The 17,845-nt window shown below is 44.7% G+C and overlaps 1 protein-coding gene across 1 annotated transcript in view; it reads left to right on the top strand.

Annotated features, from left to right (window-relative positions):
- LOC147698099 (arylsulfatase D-like) overlaps positions 1–17,845 on the top strand; it is a 291,198-nt gene that overhangs the window by 107,529 nt on the left and 165,824 nt on the right. The window contains exon 4 of the mRNA XM_086934775.1: positions 10,997–11,159. Coding sequence (XP_086790901.1) covers positions 10,997–11,159 — 163 coding nt within the window. The remainder of the gene's footprint in view (positions 1–10,996; positions 11,160–17,845) is intronic.

The following is a 17,845-nucleotide window of genomic DNA, read 5'->3' as shown; positions in this document are numbered from 1 at the left end:
GTACAGAAGTGGCTTATGCCAGTTTATCGTATATCCTGAATGGGAACCGTAGCGTCCCAGCAAGGTGAATAGTCGCAGTATCGAGACCTCTGGGTGGGTGACATATAGGAGGATGTCATCCGCGTAAAGAGATATTTTCTCCTCAACCGTATAATTCGAGTCAGTTTGAATCCCTCTATCCCTTTGTCGCACGCCACCATTTCTATGTTGAAGGCAAACAATAGAGGTGAGAGAGGGAACCCCTGCACCCACTTCCTAAACTTAGGACCAAAGCCAAACTTAATCAACACTCCCTTCAGAAAGGGCCAATGCACTGCGTCAAACGCCTTTTCGGCGTCCAAACACAAGAACATATGAGGCTCCAGACGGTTACAGACCTCCATCAACCAATTATGAGTTCTCCTCAAATTTAACCTAGTTGCCTTATCGGGCAGGAAGCCGGTCTGATCCAGGTGGACCAGCTCCGAAATCACGCGTCTCAGCCTCAGCGCCTGAATAGTCGCCAGGAGTTTAACCTCCACGTTTAGGAGAGAAATGGGGTGATACGACGCACACTCCCCCGGCGGCTTACCTTGTTTATTGATTGGTATAATTGTGGTCATACGAAGATCCAGAGGCAGCCCCTCCTCCTGAACCGCCCCCAGGAACAAGGCCAGCAGGTGTTTAGTAAGTAGATCAGCCATTTTTTTTAAAGAATTCTGTGGGGAACCCGTTCGGTCCAGGCGATTTCCCCGGGCGAAGCCTAGCTAGGGCCTCCCTGACCTCTGTCGCCGCTATCTCTTCCTCCAGAGTCGCCCGGTCTTCATCCGTTAAAAAGGGGGTCTCAATACTGTCTAAATAGTGTCCTACATCCTCCGACGAGCCTAGGTCTCTGGCCTTATAAAATTCCTCATAGTAGTCAGCGAAAGCCTGCGCTATCTGGACGTCAGTCCGCATAATATGACCCTGGGCATCTGACAATTGTTTCACCCATCTCGCATCCTGCTCCTTACTACTCAACCATGCCAGAAGTTTCACATTTTTACCCCTCACATCGTACAGTCTATGCATTGACACCTGTGCCTGTGTTTTGGCTTCGTCTGTCACCAGGGACCTATAATGTTGCTGTGAATCCCATAGCAGTCTAAGAGAGTGCGCAGCACGATCTGCCACGTGCTGCCGTTCTAGCTCCAAAATACGGTTTTCCAGGTCGTGCATCTCGCCCTGTTTCTTCCTCTTCTCCTTCGCTAACCTGTTCTGGGCCCTATCCCGCATGACAGTCTTAAAAGCCTCCCATATAATTACCCCTGACTGCACTTATCCTAGATTTTCTGAGAAGTACACCTTCACGTCCGCCCTAAGTCCCCGCAGTCAGTCCTTATTATGGAGGTCACATGCCGCAAGTTGTCAGGTCCTGCCCCCTGTACTCTGTCTCCTTCCCAATGTCACCAGGAGGGGGGAGTGGTCCGAGATAGCCCGTGCCAGATATTCTGCCTTGTCCTCCGTTCTAAGAGCCTGTCGGGGGAGAAAGACATAGTCCAATCTGGAGTAGACCTTGTGGGCCCCTGAAAAATAAGAGTAAGTTCTAACATCCAGGTGGAGCCATCTCCAAGCGTCCGTCAATCCTAGCGTGTCCATGGACTTCGTCAGGGGATACAGTGGTTGGGGGTCTGTCCGATTTCTTGACCTATCCAATGAAGCGCACATAACATCATTGAAGTCCCCACCCACCACATGCAGTGTGCCAGGCGTACTCAGAAGGACATCAGCCAGACCTGCGAGTGTTCTGGCCTGGAGTTTCGGTGGTGCGTAAACAGAAATAATCGTGATCCTCTGGCGTGCCCATGTTCCCATAACCCCCACATAAGTGCCTTGCATGTCTGTCCATGTTTGTGTGACGGCAAACGGGGGGATTTGTTAATCAGTATGGCAACCCCTCTAGAGCCCGAGGTATATCCTGCATGAGCCAGAACCTTGTAGGATCTCCTGGCCAGGAACCCGCATCTCGTACGGAGTAGTTGGGTCTCCTGCAGCAGGACTATGTCTGGGGCCACCCTTCTAATATAGGACATATCAAACCCGCTTTATCTCGTTGCCCAGGCCATTCACGTTCCATGTAAGGATTCTGACACATCGTAGGGGACTCTAGTCATGACTCGCTCATGCAAAGGCAGGCGTCTGGTGTGTGGTATGCAGGCATATGGAACAGTTTCATTTGCGACATGCTGTAAAAAGTTAACAGTGAACCCCCCAACACTAATTCAAAACGATCCCCCTCCCTTTGCCGCAAGCAGTGTAGTTCCCCACCAATAACCCACCCTCCCCAACTCCCTCCCCCTTCGAGTCCCATCACCATCAAAAAGACCGAGATAAAGCCTTCAGGTGCAGGAGGTCTGTCGTCCATCCAATATCACCCCCAAAGTAGGAAAAACCCGCTCTAGACCTATAACAATTGAACATGTAAAGGTAGACACCAGAGCAGGTAAGAACAAGAAAGAAAGTTAGGCCAATAAAACAAAGCCAACATGAGGGGGTGTCCAACTTGCGTGCTCCATGGCCCAATCATCAGTACTCGGTCAGCCATTACTGTCTCATCTTCACAAGTTGGAGTCCAGCGGGTCTCCCTGAGAAGCCCCCGTCCCTTGCGTAGTCTCCTGTTCCATGTCATTGATTGCTACCGCCAGGGGATGTAGTGAGTGCCTTTCCGATTGTTCTCCCTCGGAGGAGGTATCCGCATGTTCTCCCTCCCCTTCCGACTGTGCTTTTTCCGTAAGGCAGCTGAATCTGGAGCCCGTCAACCAATGTGAGTCAGGAGAGGCAGCGCTTCGCCCCCTCCGCCGTACAGAACCGGACACGGGGTATGGGGTCACCGCCAGATTCCGGATTCCGTGTCTCTGTCTCTGCAGTTTCGGCGATCTTCGCTGACCCTCAATGGATTTCTCCATGGCAGGTGTCTTTTGACCCCAGATGCGTTTCTTGGCAGAGGAGGGCATTCCTCCAACCACTGCCATACTTCTTCCGGGTTTTGAAAAAGATAAATTTTCTCCTTGTAAATCATTTTCAACTTTGCAGGAAAGAGGAGCATGTACTGGATGTTGAGGTCTCTCAGCTTAGCCTTAACAGCGTCGAAGGGGCACCTCTGCCTCTGCACTTCCTGGCTGTAATCCAGGAAAATCATTATTTGGGCATTTTCCAGGCAGATTTCCCCAAGTTTTCGAGCTTCCCGTAGGATCATATCTCTGTCCAGGAAATTGAGGAAGCGAGCAATGACTGGCCGAGGCCTAGCACCCACAGGTGGTTTAGCCAGCAACGCTCGGTGCGCCCTTTCTATTATGAAACCAGAAGAGAATTTGTCCTTTGGTAAAGTGCGCAAAAGCCAGGAATGTAGGAACTCCGCCATATTTGCCCCCTCGATTCCCTCCCTAAAGCCTACAAAGCGGGGGTTGTTGCGTCTCGCCCTGTTTTCGGCATCATCCACCTTCCAAATGAGCTGCGTATGAGAGGATTGAAGGTCTGCCATACCTTTCTTCAAGTCTTGTATGGTATCCTCAGCTTCCCCTATTCTAGTTTCTAAAGCCATCACCCATTCCGCCAGATTCCGGAGGTCTTGCCGTATTAGCGTCCTCTCAGATTATATTCTCCAGGGCCGCCCGGGACGACTGTATGGCACTCATCAGTAGGGCTGTGTCCGAACGAACACCGGCAGAGTCACCATCTGGGGGGAGGGTCGCCGTGGTGTAGCCGTCCATTGTTCCCTGCCTAGGGGTTTTGGGATCTTTGTCCTTCCTGCCCATGCTGCTTTACCCGTGGGCCACACACCTGTACGGTTCACGCTATCCAGGCACTGCACAGGATCCCTCCGCAGCTTGTCACACTCACAAACTTCCTTCAGGAAAGCCCTCCAGTTCCAGTCTCTCACCGGCGGGCGTGCAGCTCTCTCCTCCTGGCCAGCAAAAATAGCCACTAGCCGTGTCCCACCCTAGCGGGGTGGGGAGGTGAGAGCGAAACCCCCCTCGGGGGACAAGCAGGGAGCTCCACACCCTCAGGCAGGAAACCTCCGCAGATGCCACTTGAATGCACCACAACAATACCTTGGTGATCTTGTCCAGAGTTCAGTACCTCACGGAGTCCCCGCTAAGCAGGATGTCCGATGTTGGAGGCGGAGTCAGTGCCCCCCCAGTCCTGATTGTCCTCCTCAAGTGTCCCACCATATTCCTGCCGCCGTGCCCCTGTCTGAAGGGAGACGGGATATGGGCCCTCTAGCCAAGCCGTGCCCTAAGCTGTCACCTGGTACCAATCAAAGGCCTCCTCCCAGCTGAAGCAATCACCCCTCAAGGACGTGAAAGCGAGAGGGGGGGGCGGGGAACGGACCACTCAAAGTCACAGTCCAGGCCCAGAATGCTGCTGGGCCCCGTACCATCTCACCATTTTGCAGAGACTCTCGCACTCTCCCCGGCTCTCCAGAGGACTCCCCGGCACAGGACTCCTCCACCGGGTGCAGGCTGCCTCCTCCGCTCTCCAAACCAGTGGGCTGTCGATGCGGGCACCACTCAGCGTGTCCACCCTAACCTCTACCTCCAGCGCTGCTCCGCCCCGGGGCGAGCCCCACCTCAAACTGCCACAGTCCTCTGCAGGGCCGGCAGGCCAGACCCAAAGGCTGCTGCAACCCCGGCACACTCACCGACCTCCCAGGACCAATGCAGCATCCCGTCGAGGTCCCGGGCTGCCGCCGTTGTCACAGCCAGGCCTGTGGGGAACAGGGCCGTATCCGGAAGGCTACCAGCAGTCAGCGGTCTCCCGGGTCCCACACGATCTGCCTCAGCAACGCCATCTTGGGTTGCCCTCCCAGGCCTCTGGACTGGTTCTCGCCGCCTTGGAATCACATACCCCCTGGCCTTCAGGATACCGTCGGGGTCATCAGGAGGGATCAGGAACCCCGTAGAAGGGAAAACTGTGAATAGTAGGACCTCAGGCCACCATTTAAGTCGTCGGATCAATGAACGTTGCCGGAGCATCACAGAGACACAATTTACTCGGCCATGCTGTTGGCCACACCCCTCTATGTTCTGTTATTTTTGGCTTTGTAATAAATTACCTTATCTTATTTAGTGGACTGTGGTTTTTAAGTGCCTAGAGAACATGTTTGAATTGATTGACATTGCTAAATATTTCTCTCCCCTTCACGCTTTCATGCTGAGAAAAAGTACGGCCGACTTGTGACTCTAGAACGTAAGGGCCGGGCTCTTTAAGTTGGTAGCAGAGAATGGTTCTCACATGAAGACAGGGGAGAATCCAGAATTATTCTAGAAAGAGAACTAGAACCTCAGAGACCCAAAATAGAGCCTGTGATATATTAAATGGTGTAGAAGACACCAAGTTATTGTGATTGTCAGACTGAAGAATTGAGGAGTTGAAGTCATTGACAGTTCCACCTAAGACAGGGATCTTTGTGTGAATGGGACATATGGGAATTGTTTGGTAAATGTTGTGTACAGAGCTGAACTATACTGATTTGGGTGACCAGTCAAATCGAGGCTTGCCGTGTGTGAATATTCTTGGATGACTACATTCTATTGATCTGTTAGATGACAGACACATACAGAGTTTAAGATGATTATGTGAGTGAATGTGTATGGAGAAATGATGAAGGGTGAGTCGCTGCAAGAAGTAAGTGTCATCACGGTGTGTCGCACTGCCATAGGTCTCTTGGTAATGCCGTGCTGGGATTGCTTGGTAGTCATCAAAGTTGTGATTGGGAAAATCTTGTTAGTCGTTGAATTTTAAAAACTTGTGATTCAATAATGCGATGTTTTAGGGTTTTTCTGTAGCTGATCAGGGGTGATCAGGGAGTCGTTACTCGAGTGGGCAAAGAAGCGCCACCTGAGGATACTCCAGCACATTATATGCTGACAAAAGTAGTACTCCATACTATAATTTGGCTTCAAAATTGGCACAAAATCACTGAGAAAGAGGGGAAATTGGCATTTCCGCGCTATGGTTCATTTTGATTGGGCATGTTACACTAGTTGAGAGGAGTGATGTTTGCACTGCTTACTTTGCCTAGACAAACAGTTTGAGGTGCTAGATGTATGGATGTGGGCAGCACATGCAAAGAACAGGGAAAGATACCAAGGAAAGATATAGAAAGCTTTCAGGGCACGTCACGAAGTACGATGGAACACACAGCTTTAAAGATAGAGAGTGGGCACCATTGAAGGAGAAAATTTGTATCCAATGCTGGTAAGAGAGGGAAATTCTCAGAATAGGAATGGAGAGGAAAATGGAAATGATGGGAGTGATACGTCCGACAGCTTGTTGGAACGGTTATCGGAGCATCCACCACCTTACAATTCACACTCCGAGGAGGAAAGGCGAGAATTGGCAAATACAGGGAACATGGAGAGTGTCTCAACATCCCAGACATATACTAGTACAGGAGTTGTGGCAAGGATATCCGCAATAGTTGGGGGGACAGGAGTGTCTGCATTGGGAGATGTGGAACAAAGTGGAGTCAGCGCTCCTTCACAGTTACCAGAAGCTCTTACAGTACCAGTCTCCATTGGTCCTATTGTCTCTGTGTATGACCAGAGTTAATTGGGAAACCTTAGTCAGCGGCAGCCTGTATTGGCAGAGGGAATCGGATTGGGAAAATCAGGGAGTATGAACGGAAATGGTCCATCTCTACTGCCTGTAGAGTTCACTACCCCCTCACTAGCTACTGAAGATCTTTCGGGAATATGCATTGATTCCAGTATTATATGATCTATACCCATGATGAACACTAGCTCAGACTTAAGGATGTGGGAAACTCCAGTGAGGGGACCAGTAGGTGTTGTGTCAGATCAAAGTGCAAGTCCGGGAACTACAAGGAACCAACATGTCTTAGATGCTACAGACTTAGAGAATTGGTTGAGAGATCATAATAACAGTAAGGAAGGTCAGAACAGTACAGAGTCAGAGAACGATCAAGGCTGCAGTAAAGGCAAAACTATTGGATGTGGTGATTTTGAAGGCTTAGGTAGACAAAATTATCAGTGGGAATTTACCTTTGGAAAGAATAGACCCATGAGCCAAATGATCTGTTATTTGTAGCGAAGGATGTTACCCACAAGGTGAGACAAGCACATGAGAAGTTGTCAGAATTGTTTTGCAGGATTAATGGGACACTAAATGCGAGGTTCGCAAAAGTGTGCACTTTGACGTCTTTGAAATGGCCTGACACATTGCCTTTGGTTCTAATGAGTTTGCACAGCATTCCTAATAGAAGAACTGGTCTATCCCCACATGACATCCTCATGGGAAGAGTGATGCGCTTACCCGCAGTGCCGTCTACAGCATTGATAAACATCACAGATGATGTTATTCTTGATCACTGCAAAGGAGTGGCTGATGTGTTTTTTTCTGTGTCTCACCGGGTTGAGCCGGGACGGTGCTAACATCGAAAGACCTCTGTCACAACCTAAGCCCTGGAGCCTGGGTGCTAGTCCAAAAGCACTTAAGAAGGAACCGTCTTGGCTCACGGTGGCATGAACTACATCAGGTGATATTGGTGACAAATATGGCTGTGAAGTGTGGAGGCCTGTTGAACTGGATACACACCTCACACACATGACATGTCTCAGGACCCTCTGAAGAAACAGCTCCTGTCTCAGAATTAATTCCAACCGTGATCACAAGTTTACTGGAGAGGTAAACCCAAGCTGTGGGGTTCCTAAAGAGGGTGGTTTCCCACTAGGTCAAGCTGAGAGAGGTCAGGCTACACAAGATCCAGGTATAGACTCAGAGGGAGACGGTAGTCCTACAAATGATATACTGTCTTACTCAGCCGAAGAGACTGGTGTGGAGATTGGTCGTGTACAGTCAAGGAAGAAAGAGGTCGTAAATAAATTGTGGCCTGAGAGACAAAAAAGAAGAAACTTGAGACCTACATCTGAGAAAGAACATACACCAATAACTCAGTCATCTGAATCTGATCAGAGTGACTCTGAACAAGCTCATGGGAGTGTGAGGAGGTCAAGGAGAGGAAGAGTGCTGTGTCGGCTAGCTACAAATGCCAGGGAGAGCGAGGTTCAACACTTTGATACTGATTGTCGAGTTCCTGCTGAGAGTTCCTGGAATAGACGCTAATGTAATCTTGTCATTGACTGTGCCTTATCCACCAAGATTGAGTGGTTTATGGACTCTGATCTTGGAAGATATTGAATACCTGAGCTTTGGAAATCAACTGCCTCCTCAGGAGATTGCAGCATTTCGAGCTGAATTGTTACAGCAAGTAATTGATGAGATTGACTCTGATCTCAAAAGGGATGTAACTTGAACTTTGAACCGTAAATAACAAAATTGCTTGAAAGAAGATAACATAGGCCAGACGGAATGAAGAATAAAAATGGAGATTTATCCTTTAGGGCTATGGAAGTCTTCCAAGCTGTGTAAATACTGTGCCAAAGACTGTTAAAGAACTTTCCAAGATTTCAAAAGAAAGCTGCTCAAAAATACTTTTTGTCAGTACAGAAGAGGCAGAGAAAAGAGGCTGTGTGTTGATCCACTTTCAGCTAAAAACCGAACCACCTTGAAAAAGGAGTCTGGAAATTCGAATCGTAGGCACAAATGTGTTGTAGGTACACTTATTGTAGGGTTAATCAAAGTGATAGCTGTAGTCATTACTGAGTCCATTTTGAGTGCACATAAAGTTGAGGTACAGCGAGTGATGGGAATATGGTACATCCACATCTACCACTGCTGCCTCAAAAGAGGATACATTGGGATCTGATAGAGGCTTAATAGAGCAAACTAGTCGCTTGCTGCATGTAGAGTTGTCTCAAAGTGTTTACACGCTGAATGCTTATGAAAATTGCTGTACTACGATGGATGTGAGAGACTGTTATATGTGTATGCAATCGCCTACATCGGTCAAGTAGGGTATCCAGTATCATCACTTGCCCTTAAAGTATGGTTTTAGTTCTAGTTTGCTTCTTAGTATGCTTTACAGAAAGGGTGACTGGGAGTGCTATTTCTCAAATTATGATTAGGTACTTTCAGAGGTTCCAGTCTATAAACATCTGAACAAATATGATTATTACAAGCAAGAAGAGAGAATGTAAAAGTATGTTGTTCCCACAGTAACACTAGATACTGCTTATGTGCAGAGACATGATTTAACTTGCACACTAACAGACATAGAGAAGATATTTGTAGATCAAGTAGAAGATCGACATAGAGAATTAACAGTTAAGCTTAATAGTAGGGAAAAAAACTTTGAATGGACCAAAGAGGAATTACTAGTTCACAAGGCTGAGGGAAGTTATGGTACTATAGCTTTAGATTGGGAACAATGAGGCAAGCTTTGCTTTTGACAAGTACTGACACATTATGACACCATTGTTGTGGGACAGGGTGCATGTGATTATACATTTTTATTGATGTGTCTTTGAAGAAATTCTTGCAAGAGCCTGTTCAAGTGGTGCTGAGCTTGTATTTTGAATGTGGAAGGAATCCGTACGCTCAGCTTCCGAACAAATGTTATGATACCTGCTATGTGGCTGTGTTTCCGAAAATATATCATGTGGAAGATTTAGAGAGTTTGGAAGGAAAGTCAGACCATAGAGCAAAACGTGGATTAAGTGCTGGTGAAATTTTGGGAAATATATTTGGAGTGATGATACCTGGTTTGAGAGTAGTATTGAATGACATCAAGATTAGAAGGTTGCCTACTATTGTGGATAAGTTGCCTGTTAATACAGTCCAGCCACAGTTGCTCATAGATGGAGAGATGGTTTTGATAAGGGCTATGGTGATGCAAAAAAATCATGCTTTAGATGTGATACTAGCAAAATAGGGTGGAGTCTGTAGGATGCTGAAGGTCCAACAGTATTGTACTTGCATACCTGAGAATAGTAAAGATCTGAAGCAATATATAAGTAACATCACTGAGATACATTATGAGATATATGATTTGGCAACTAGGGAATTTGGAATAAGATTGTAAAAGGATTTGGAACGGTGGGAAGTTGGTTTGCTAATTTTGAAAAGGGAATCCTTGTATAGGACCTGAAGCTGATAGTAATGGTTGTGATCTCTGTCATCTTGTTGGGTATGGTAAGGGCAAATGGCCCAAGTTGAGGCAATTGGAGAATTGCATTAGAGAAAGAGAATAGTGGAAAGACTGCAGGACAGTCATTATGGGACTCTTAAGTGGTTTGGAAGAGTTCAAACAGAGGAGACTAGCTACGACATCAGTTTAGATCAGTCTGCTCTACAGGGGATTAGAGTATTTTGATGACACAGGTCATCAGAGGGGGCGATAGATGTAGTGAAAAATTCATTATCATTTGAAGAGGTGCATTACAATCACACATGTAGAACGCACCTGCATATAATTCTTTGTTGTGTTAACGTAAGGTGTTAGGACTTTGAAATGTAATAAAATAAACCTGATGTATTTAGGATATTAAATAATAAGCGTGATGAGTTAAAGTGTAAACCAATTGTAACTAGCAGAGAACACTGATGTGAAGAATTCATGCAGTACAACTGGCAAGCATTCATTATTAAATGTGCCTATTAATGCCGTAAAGCTCATCCTCCGTTTCTCTTATGTTAGCTGAACTTTGTGATCTCTAATTGAAATGGATAGGTTTGATTTCCTTCTTGTTTGGCTTTCTTGCTGTTCACATACTACACGCTAGTAAGATCTAGTCTTCATTTGCTTGGTTCATAGTAAAGCACACTGAGCTTCCCTCCCATTCATAAAATGAAGACAAAGTAATATAAACAGATACATGTATTTTCACAGGCATTGTATTCCCTGTTTAGCACATGTAAATGTTTTTTTTTTGCTTTCATCTGTGTAGTTAATAGTAAAGCACACTGATGCCATATTGGTCTTGCGGAACTAAATAAAATGAAAAATAAAAGATTAAAAATAAACTCGAGGGGTATCATTTTTACGGTAGAAACGGATTTAATGGTACCCCCACAACTTCATAGTAATGTGTTGTATTACTGATTATATCTGCAGGTGGAAAGGCGATGGCAGGTTGGGAAGGTGGCATCCGTGTGCCAGGCATTTTGCGATGGCCAGGCGTCTTAACCGCTGGGACTGAGATTGATGAACCTACAAGCCTAATGGACATCTTTCCTACAGTAATTAATCTAGGAGGTGGTGAACTACCAGACGACAGGTACGATATTCAACTCCATTCCACTATCCTGTCCCTTTTAAATGTTTAAAAACCCAGACTACAATGCGTGGTAGTTACCCACATCGAGCGCCTCAGTGAAGCAACAGCACACAGCCTTGATTAAAGAAAGGGCTCAGATGAGTCACATAAAAAGGATGTTATCTTTCATATGGCAAATGAATTGCATATGGATACCAAGGCATCAATGGCAAATGTTTTTAAAGTAAATGCAGGCTTTACCTTGAGCTCAATCAATATTAAATCCTTAATTTCTTAACTGTGTTTAAATGATGCCATGTGCTGATGATTGGACCTAACCTTGATTCCTTAGCTCACATATTGTAAAGATTTGTTTGAGGGAATATTCAGCTTCCTTTCTCAGTGAGAGGCCTGTTGATACTCCGATCAGTCTCATTTAACATCAGTATTATTTTGGTACCAACAAACTGGAAGTTCGAACACTCAGCTCACTACATATCAAATCCTTCAATCCATGTTGTATGCCATATCATATTTTTATTAATGTTATAATTGTATTTGTCATTTTTGTGTAGAAACATATAGTATTTCAACATTTTGAGCCACACCGGTAATAAGCACAACCCCATTACAATTAATCTGTAAACAAATACATATATATGCCAATACCACACTATCCAGTCCTTACGTCAAGTGTTTTTCAGCTTACTGTGAGATGGTTCATATTCCCATATGTTGCTCTCTAGGGACTTACTACCTGTGCATCTTCTACAGGCTGTATTAAATAAACTGTTTCCTGTGATTCATTTAATTCTCACTCACCATTATAGGTGCCAAATGTTCACTTTTTCATTACGTCTGGTCACCTTAAGCTGTAATTCTTCAGCCATTGCCCATTCAATGACAACCATTTGTCAGTCACATTCTTTAGAACCCCAAGGGCAAAATCTGTACAGCTATAAATTGCTTTTCCAGCAATAGGCCCATCATCACTACCCTATATCAGATTTTAACCTCCTTAGGTTTTTTGATGTTCCTCAGATGGCACTGTCTCAAAGTGATCTTCAGCATGATACCTGTTACCTAGAAAAAATTTTAAGGTCAAGGAGAAGTACTTACTAAACAATTTGAGACAAAAATGGCAATGTAGTGCTATAGAACAAACAAGAGTGACTCTGGCAATTTACTAACAAGTGTAATGAGCAGCATCTTCTGCCCTCATGCATTCTAAATTACAAGTACTTCATCAGAAACTACAATTATGGGAAGTCATGGCTCTTTTGAAGAAGACGAACACCAGTAATTAGCAGTAAGTTACATCATAAGATACCAGCCTTCTATACTCTTCCCAAAATACACAAGTACCCAAAATACGCAAGTATACCACCAACCAAATGCCTCGCTCCACAAGACATTGTAGCAGGGTTTCCGTTCTCTCACAGAACTGTGCATAGAGATCTAGAACCTCAGTGAGTTAGGATGATCCAAAACTCATCTCAGTATCAGAAATCCCCTTACCTAGCTAGCTACAGTGTCTCATGGCTCATTATGGAATGATCCATGTCTTAGACAAACCAGAACATGATCTTTAGAATACCTCAGGAATCGTGGAACACATGAACACTCTTTCGTTATATAATCATTTCAAACCAAAACTGAGAGTCAAAGAACACAAGTGCAAGTTTGAAATATTTATTATTCAATGCAAAGTTCTCAAACGCAGTATCTTGTATAATACCAAAATGCAGATTATAAAAATCAGAGTCAGCAGCATAGTCACTAATCCATAGTAAGCAAATGGTGATAGCATGTTATAATGCAAAATCTATAGAAATCTATATCACCTATATTTCGCGCACCCTATTTAGTATATTATTTTATATATAAGAAGGTCTCATTCGGGCTTTAGCAGGGCGGCCCCATACCTCTAAATGTCAGTAGGAGTAGATCACATCAACAGCTACCAGCTCTCTTCATGCGCAGCACCAAGTGTGTGTGTTCATTCCGTGTAACTCTATCTTAAACCCGCGTAGAGCCCACAATGTTGGCATCAACATTATTTGTGTTATGTCTAATGTGGTGCGAGGATCAGGCCTTCCAGCAACCTTGTGTTAGGTTAATCTTAGACTGTTCAGCTCTCAGTGTGCAGACAGTTGTACCAAGTGTACCAGGCAAAGCTGATAGCATAGAAATAACATATTATTCTCAAATAAACCACCTCACCGCTTCTAGGGTGAAAGCGACAACAACAAGTAGGTGTCGTGTGCAAAACTGAAGCCGAAGGAAAAACGGCTGTTTAAACATGTAATACACTCATGCTAACTTAACGCAATATATGTAACGAAGTATCCATATGACACCCCCCCATTGATCCGAGCACCGTCAAACATAAGGGAAAAGGCAATCATAAACAAGACACACAAAATGAAAGCAAAGTTCAATAATTTTGAGCTAAAATAAGCTAAAAAAATATGTATGAATGAATATGTATGAATGCCTACAGTGGCCTCAAATCTAAAATTAAAAATAAAACTTTCGAACCAAAAAAAGTCATCCGCTAGGTCTCAAAATCATAGAATGTAGGACCAGGGCTCATTAATTCAAATGTCTGTATGAGAAAAGAACAAGGCACTTATCCGATATCCAAAGTCATGTGCCATATCGACGTTATCTCCAGCGACATCACGTGATTGAACTCTCCATCATTTGAGTACAGTTCACTCCTCCAATCCAGCAAGGGGAAAGTCATATTCCACAACAAAACAATCCTCCCAGGCCTCTCACGATTGGACAGTATATGCAAAGTAAGTTGCAACAGCCTCCAGCAAGAAATCACTGTCCTCCTCCGAAAATAGTTCAGCAATCCAATTCAGCAATGGGAAAGAACATACGTGCTCTTCCAGCATCGGATCCTCCTGTAACGTCAGAGGACAACTCGGTGGGTTCACCAGAACGCTGTGTGTCAGAAAGGCATTTGCCGCTGCAGAGATCTCCCATTGGCCCAATATTCCATTCATCGCTGCCAAGGCCATAACTCTTTCGCCAGAACAAATCAGCTCGTGAGCCACCACGGGACGCATTAGCTGATCAAAATCGACGTCAGGAGCAGTCCTTAAGCATAGGCACAAATCAATGGCCCAATCGAACTCGCAGCTCAGGCAGTGAAACACAGGTTGGACACACGTGAAGTCGGTGAACCGAAATGACAATCTATAGGCCGTGCTTAATGCTGCAAGCGGCAAAGTTCCATAGTAATTGAGCATCCGATTACGGCACAGTGTCAGGAGGCGTTGAACGGCTTCTTGCGCAGGATGGGCATCCATGCTTTATGAAGAAAAACACCAATAAAATGCCAGCGGCTACAGCCAGCAACACAGGTAGTCCACCAAACAAACTCGAAAAAATAGAGTGGAAAAACGTGGGAATGATACCAAAAACTTTTTCAAACGTAGTCACGAGGCCACTGCTTACCAATTTAAAAAAATGTGCAAGCCCAGTCGTGGAAGAAGCATTAAAAATCTGGTGCACCAGCTCACAGAAATGAAACGGCAAATCAGTATTTAAAAGCGCCTGCACCTCTGTGCGGGTGTTAGCTATGTGAAGGACATAAGTTTCCCGGGCCGAACTCAGGGTCACTTGTTTTTGAGACAAAAGGGCCCTTATTCTGCTTAAACCATTGAACTTCGCTTCCAAGGTTGGAATCCGTGGCCAGATGGAGACATCTGAAGACCCATGCGTGGGTGGGAATAGAACATTCTTGCAACACACCACACGCTCAGATACAGTTACCACATAAGCCACACCAATTAATAACCCACAACATAACTCGTTGTTTAAAAGCAAATAACTACCATTAGCCAATAATGTAAATGTGGGAACCACTGCTGGAACTGGCTTGCCTTTTAAAACACATGCTAAATTTGGGCGGTCCTGATTACAAGAACCGTGTAACTGAATGTGTCAGCATATTAATGAATGGTCAGGTGACTGTGTGCATTCCTCACCATTAAGATTCACTTCTTTTCCATCCTTCAGACATCTGTATGTGTATGGTAATGACCATGCCTCATGTAGGAATGCATTGCCTAGTGGTTCATATCGTCCTATAGCAATATACCGCATACAGTTAGTAAATTTATATAAGGGAAATGGTAATGTAATTAATCCATGAATAAGCCACGTGGCAGTAGTGGTTTCAGCAACAGAGAAAGGTAAGGATTCTAGCTTCTCAATATGTAACATAGAAAATGAAGCATCACGCATTGAAAGCATGCGCTGTTTTTCAGTCAGATTAAAAGGGGCGAAAAGGGATGAAACGTTCAATGAGGTCCAGGGAACTCGACCAGCCTTAAGTGTCTGTAGGGTCCAGGCAAACTGCATTACAGAACGCAATTGATTTTGACCATGGTATAACGTGGACACTTCATCATGTACAATATCAACAACAGAAGAAACAATATTATCCAATGTGTAAATCCTGGAAGAAAGCATGTTAATACTGTTATCGACCACTGCAAGCACTTTTTCCAAATTTGCTTGATCAATAGCCCTCAGGCGTTTAGCTGCCTCAACTTGTGAAAATTTCCAAATTTCATTGTATACAGCATAAAGAAAGCGTTTAGATCTACCCCTAGCCGGGCCTTTTATAAAATCATTCAGTTCTATATTCTCATTCAAACGTGACAGATGCAGTTTTACTGCAGCCAAAGTGGAATGTTGTAACCAGTTCTGACACAATTTGCCTACTGAATAAGTAGTAACCGTGTGATCTGTTTCAAAACGGGGATCCGGCCTGATGTGTTTAAAACCTTCAGACAAACCCAAAAAACGACGTTGGCAAGAATCAGAGCTTCTTTGCCACAAAAGCCACCCCTCTGGATCAAAACTGGAAATATTAAAGGAGGAATTGTGCAATAGGTCTCGCATCTCACTTATGGACAATGTAGTGAAATTATTCCAACCTGAATATTCTTCCAAATCAGGGATGGTTGGTGCATTTAATTTTTTAGATGTAGCCAATCCAAAACATGTTGTCTGGGAAATAGTAGAATTTAAAAACAACATGTGATTCGGGATGAGACATGCACGATGCAAAGCCTCAGTGCCTTGTACCTGCCAATCTTTGGTACCCCAAACCGATTTAAGGTCAATAGCTTCCTTCCATAACTCATAGCCATCTACAGCTAACCTGTCAAGAAAGGACTTTGAATACAGCAATTTTGTATCGGTAAGTCTGACTTTGGACATGAATTTCTGTTTCACTTTAAAATAAAACGACTCAGGATTTGATTGATTAAAATCTGTAAAATATAAGTATTTTCCCAGAAATGTACTCGAGCTCCCTTGCAAAGGCGCAGGACAATGTTCCCACTGTGTGTAGTTCACCGGAACCCTCCCGGAACTCGTTTTGTGTAAGAAATGATTTCCATAATGTTGATAGCAAAACAAATCACCATAATTAACAGAATCCAAGTACAAATCCTCAGCATCAAAGGCCGCATAATATTTCAAATCAGAGAACAAAGCTTCTACGGCCTGAAGATCCCAATCATCAGAACGAATATTTTGCTTAATCACATCTCCCATGTTTACTCTAAGCACATTAGGAACATTAATAACTTCTGTGGGGCCATGTATCTGAAACCTAACCGCATCCCACACAATCCCATCAAGGACAGGCCAAGCAGTAATCTCTACTGAATGTAAGTCTCTCTTTAGTCTGTGTGCTGAATGTGAGGAGGAAAGAGGGGCCAATGTTCCATTAAGGTACCGAATTCCTGTTCTTTCTTTCACATAATGGCCATCGATCAGGCGAAAAAAATAAAACACAAACCCAATTGACATAAAAAGATAAAATGAAAATAGTATCAGCCAAATGTATGTCCAAGGTGGAACTAGAAAATGTTTTTTAAACAACGTGGCATATTTTGCAATAGTCGATGGTTTCTTTGAAAGTTCCGAATCAGAGTCAAAAGAGAATCTGGACTGGTTAGCCAAACGAGCTTGTAAATCAGGCATAGATAAATCAGCAGGATATGTATAGGTCAGCTCATCAATGTCAGCAACAGGAATAGTATTTAATAAAGGACTGGATATAGCAGGCATCTCGAGGGACACCTCCTGTTCTGTACCAGATGTAATAGCCAGGACAGAGTGCCTCACCATGGAAGGACAGGATACAGCCGGTGTCATGCTATGAAGAATCGGCCACCCTGTGTGTCTTGACATTGTCAATAGAAATAAATCTGTTTTCTTTACGACCTGGAAGTGGTGGTAAAATGACTGTTCTTGTGCCCTTCACTCCAAGAACTCGAACCGGTGCTCGATATGAGGGACCAAACTCTTTCTTGTTATCGCTCTTCTCTCGAACCAGTTCTCCAACTTGGGGTAGCCAGCCAACTACCGGGATCTGCAACGCATCATCCGACGTGGAGGGCAAGTGTTCCTTTGCAAGACTGTCTCTGGTCTTTTGTAGATCCTGTAAAACATTGCAATGTTCATCTACGTCAAAGGCCGCGGCCTGGGCCTGGCAGTCTGCAGCATCGAGGTCAGGGACGTACATCTTGATACCAAAGAGCATTTCGTACGGGGTCCGCCCACCCAGAGACCTTCTAGGGAGATTATTAAGCGCACGCTGCACGCCATAGAGGTGGGTCAGCCAGTTTCTACCAGTGCCTATAACTCGGGCTGTCAAAGATTGCTTTAAG

This window comes from Lissotriton vulgaris, chromosome 8 (genome assembly GCF_964263255.1).
Source record: "Lissotriton vulgaris chromosome 8, aLisVul1.2, whole genome shotgun sequence".
Classification (NCBI taxonomy): Eukaryota; Metazoa; Chordata; class Amphibia; order Caudata; family Salamandridae; genus Lissotriton; species Lissotriton vulgaris.
This window is presented reverse-complemented; position numbering and strand designations above follow the sequence as displayed.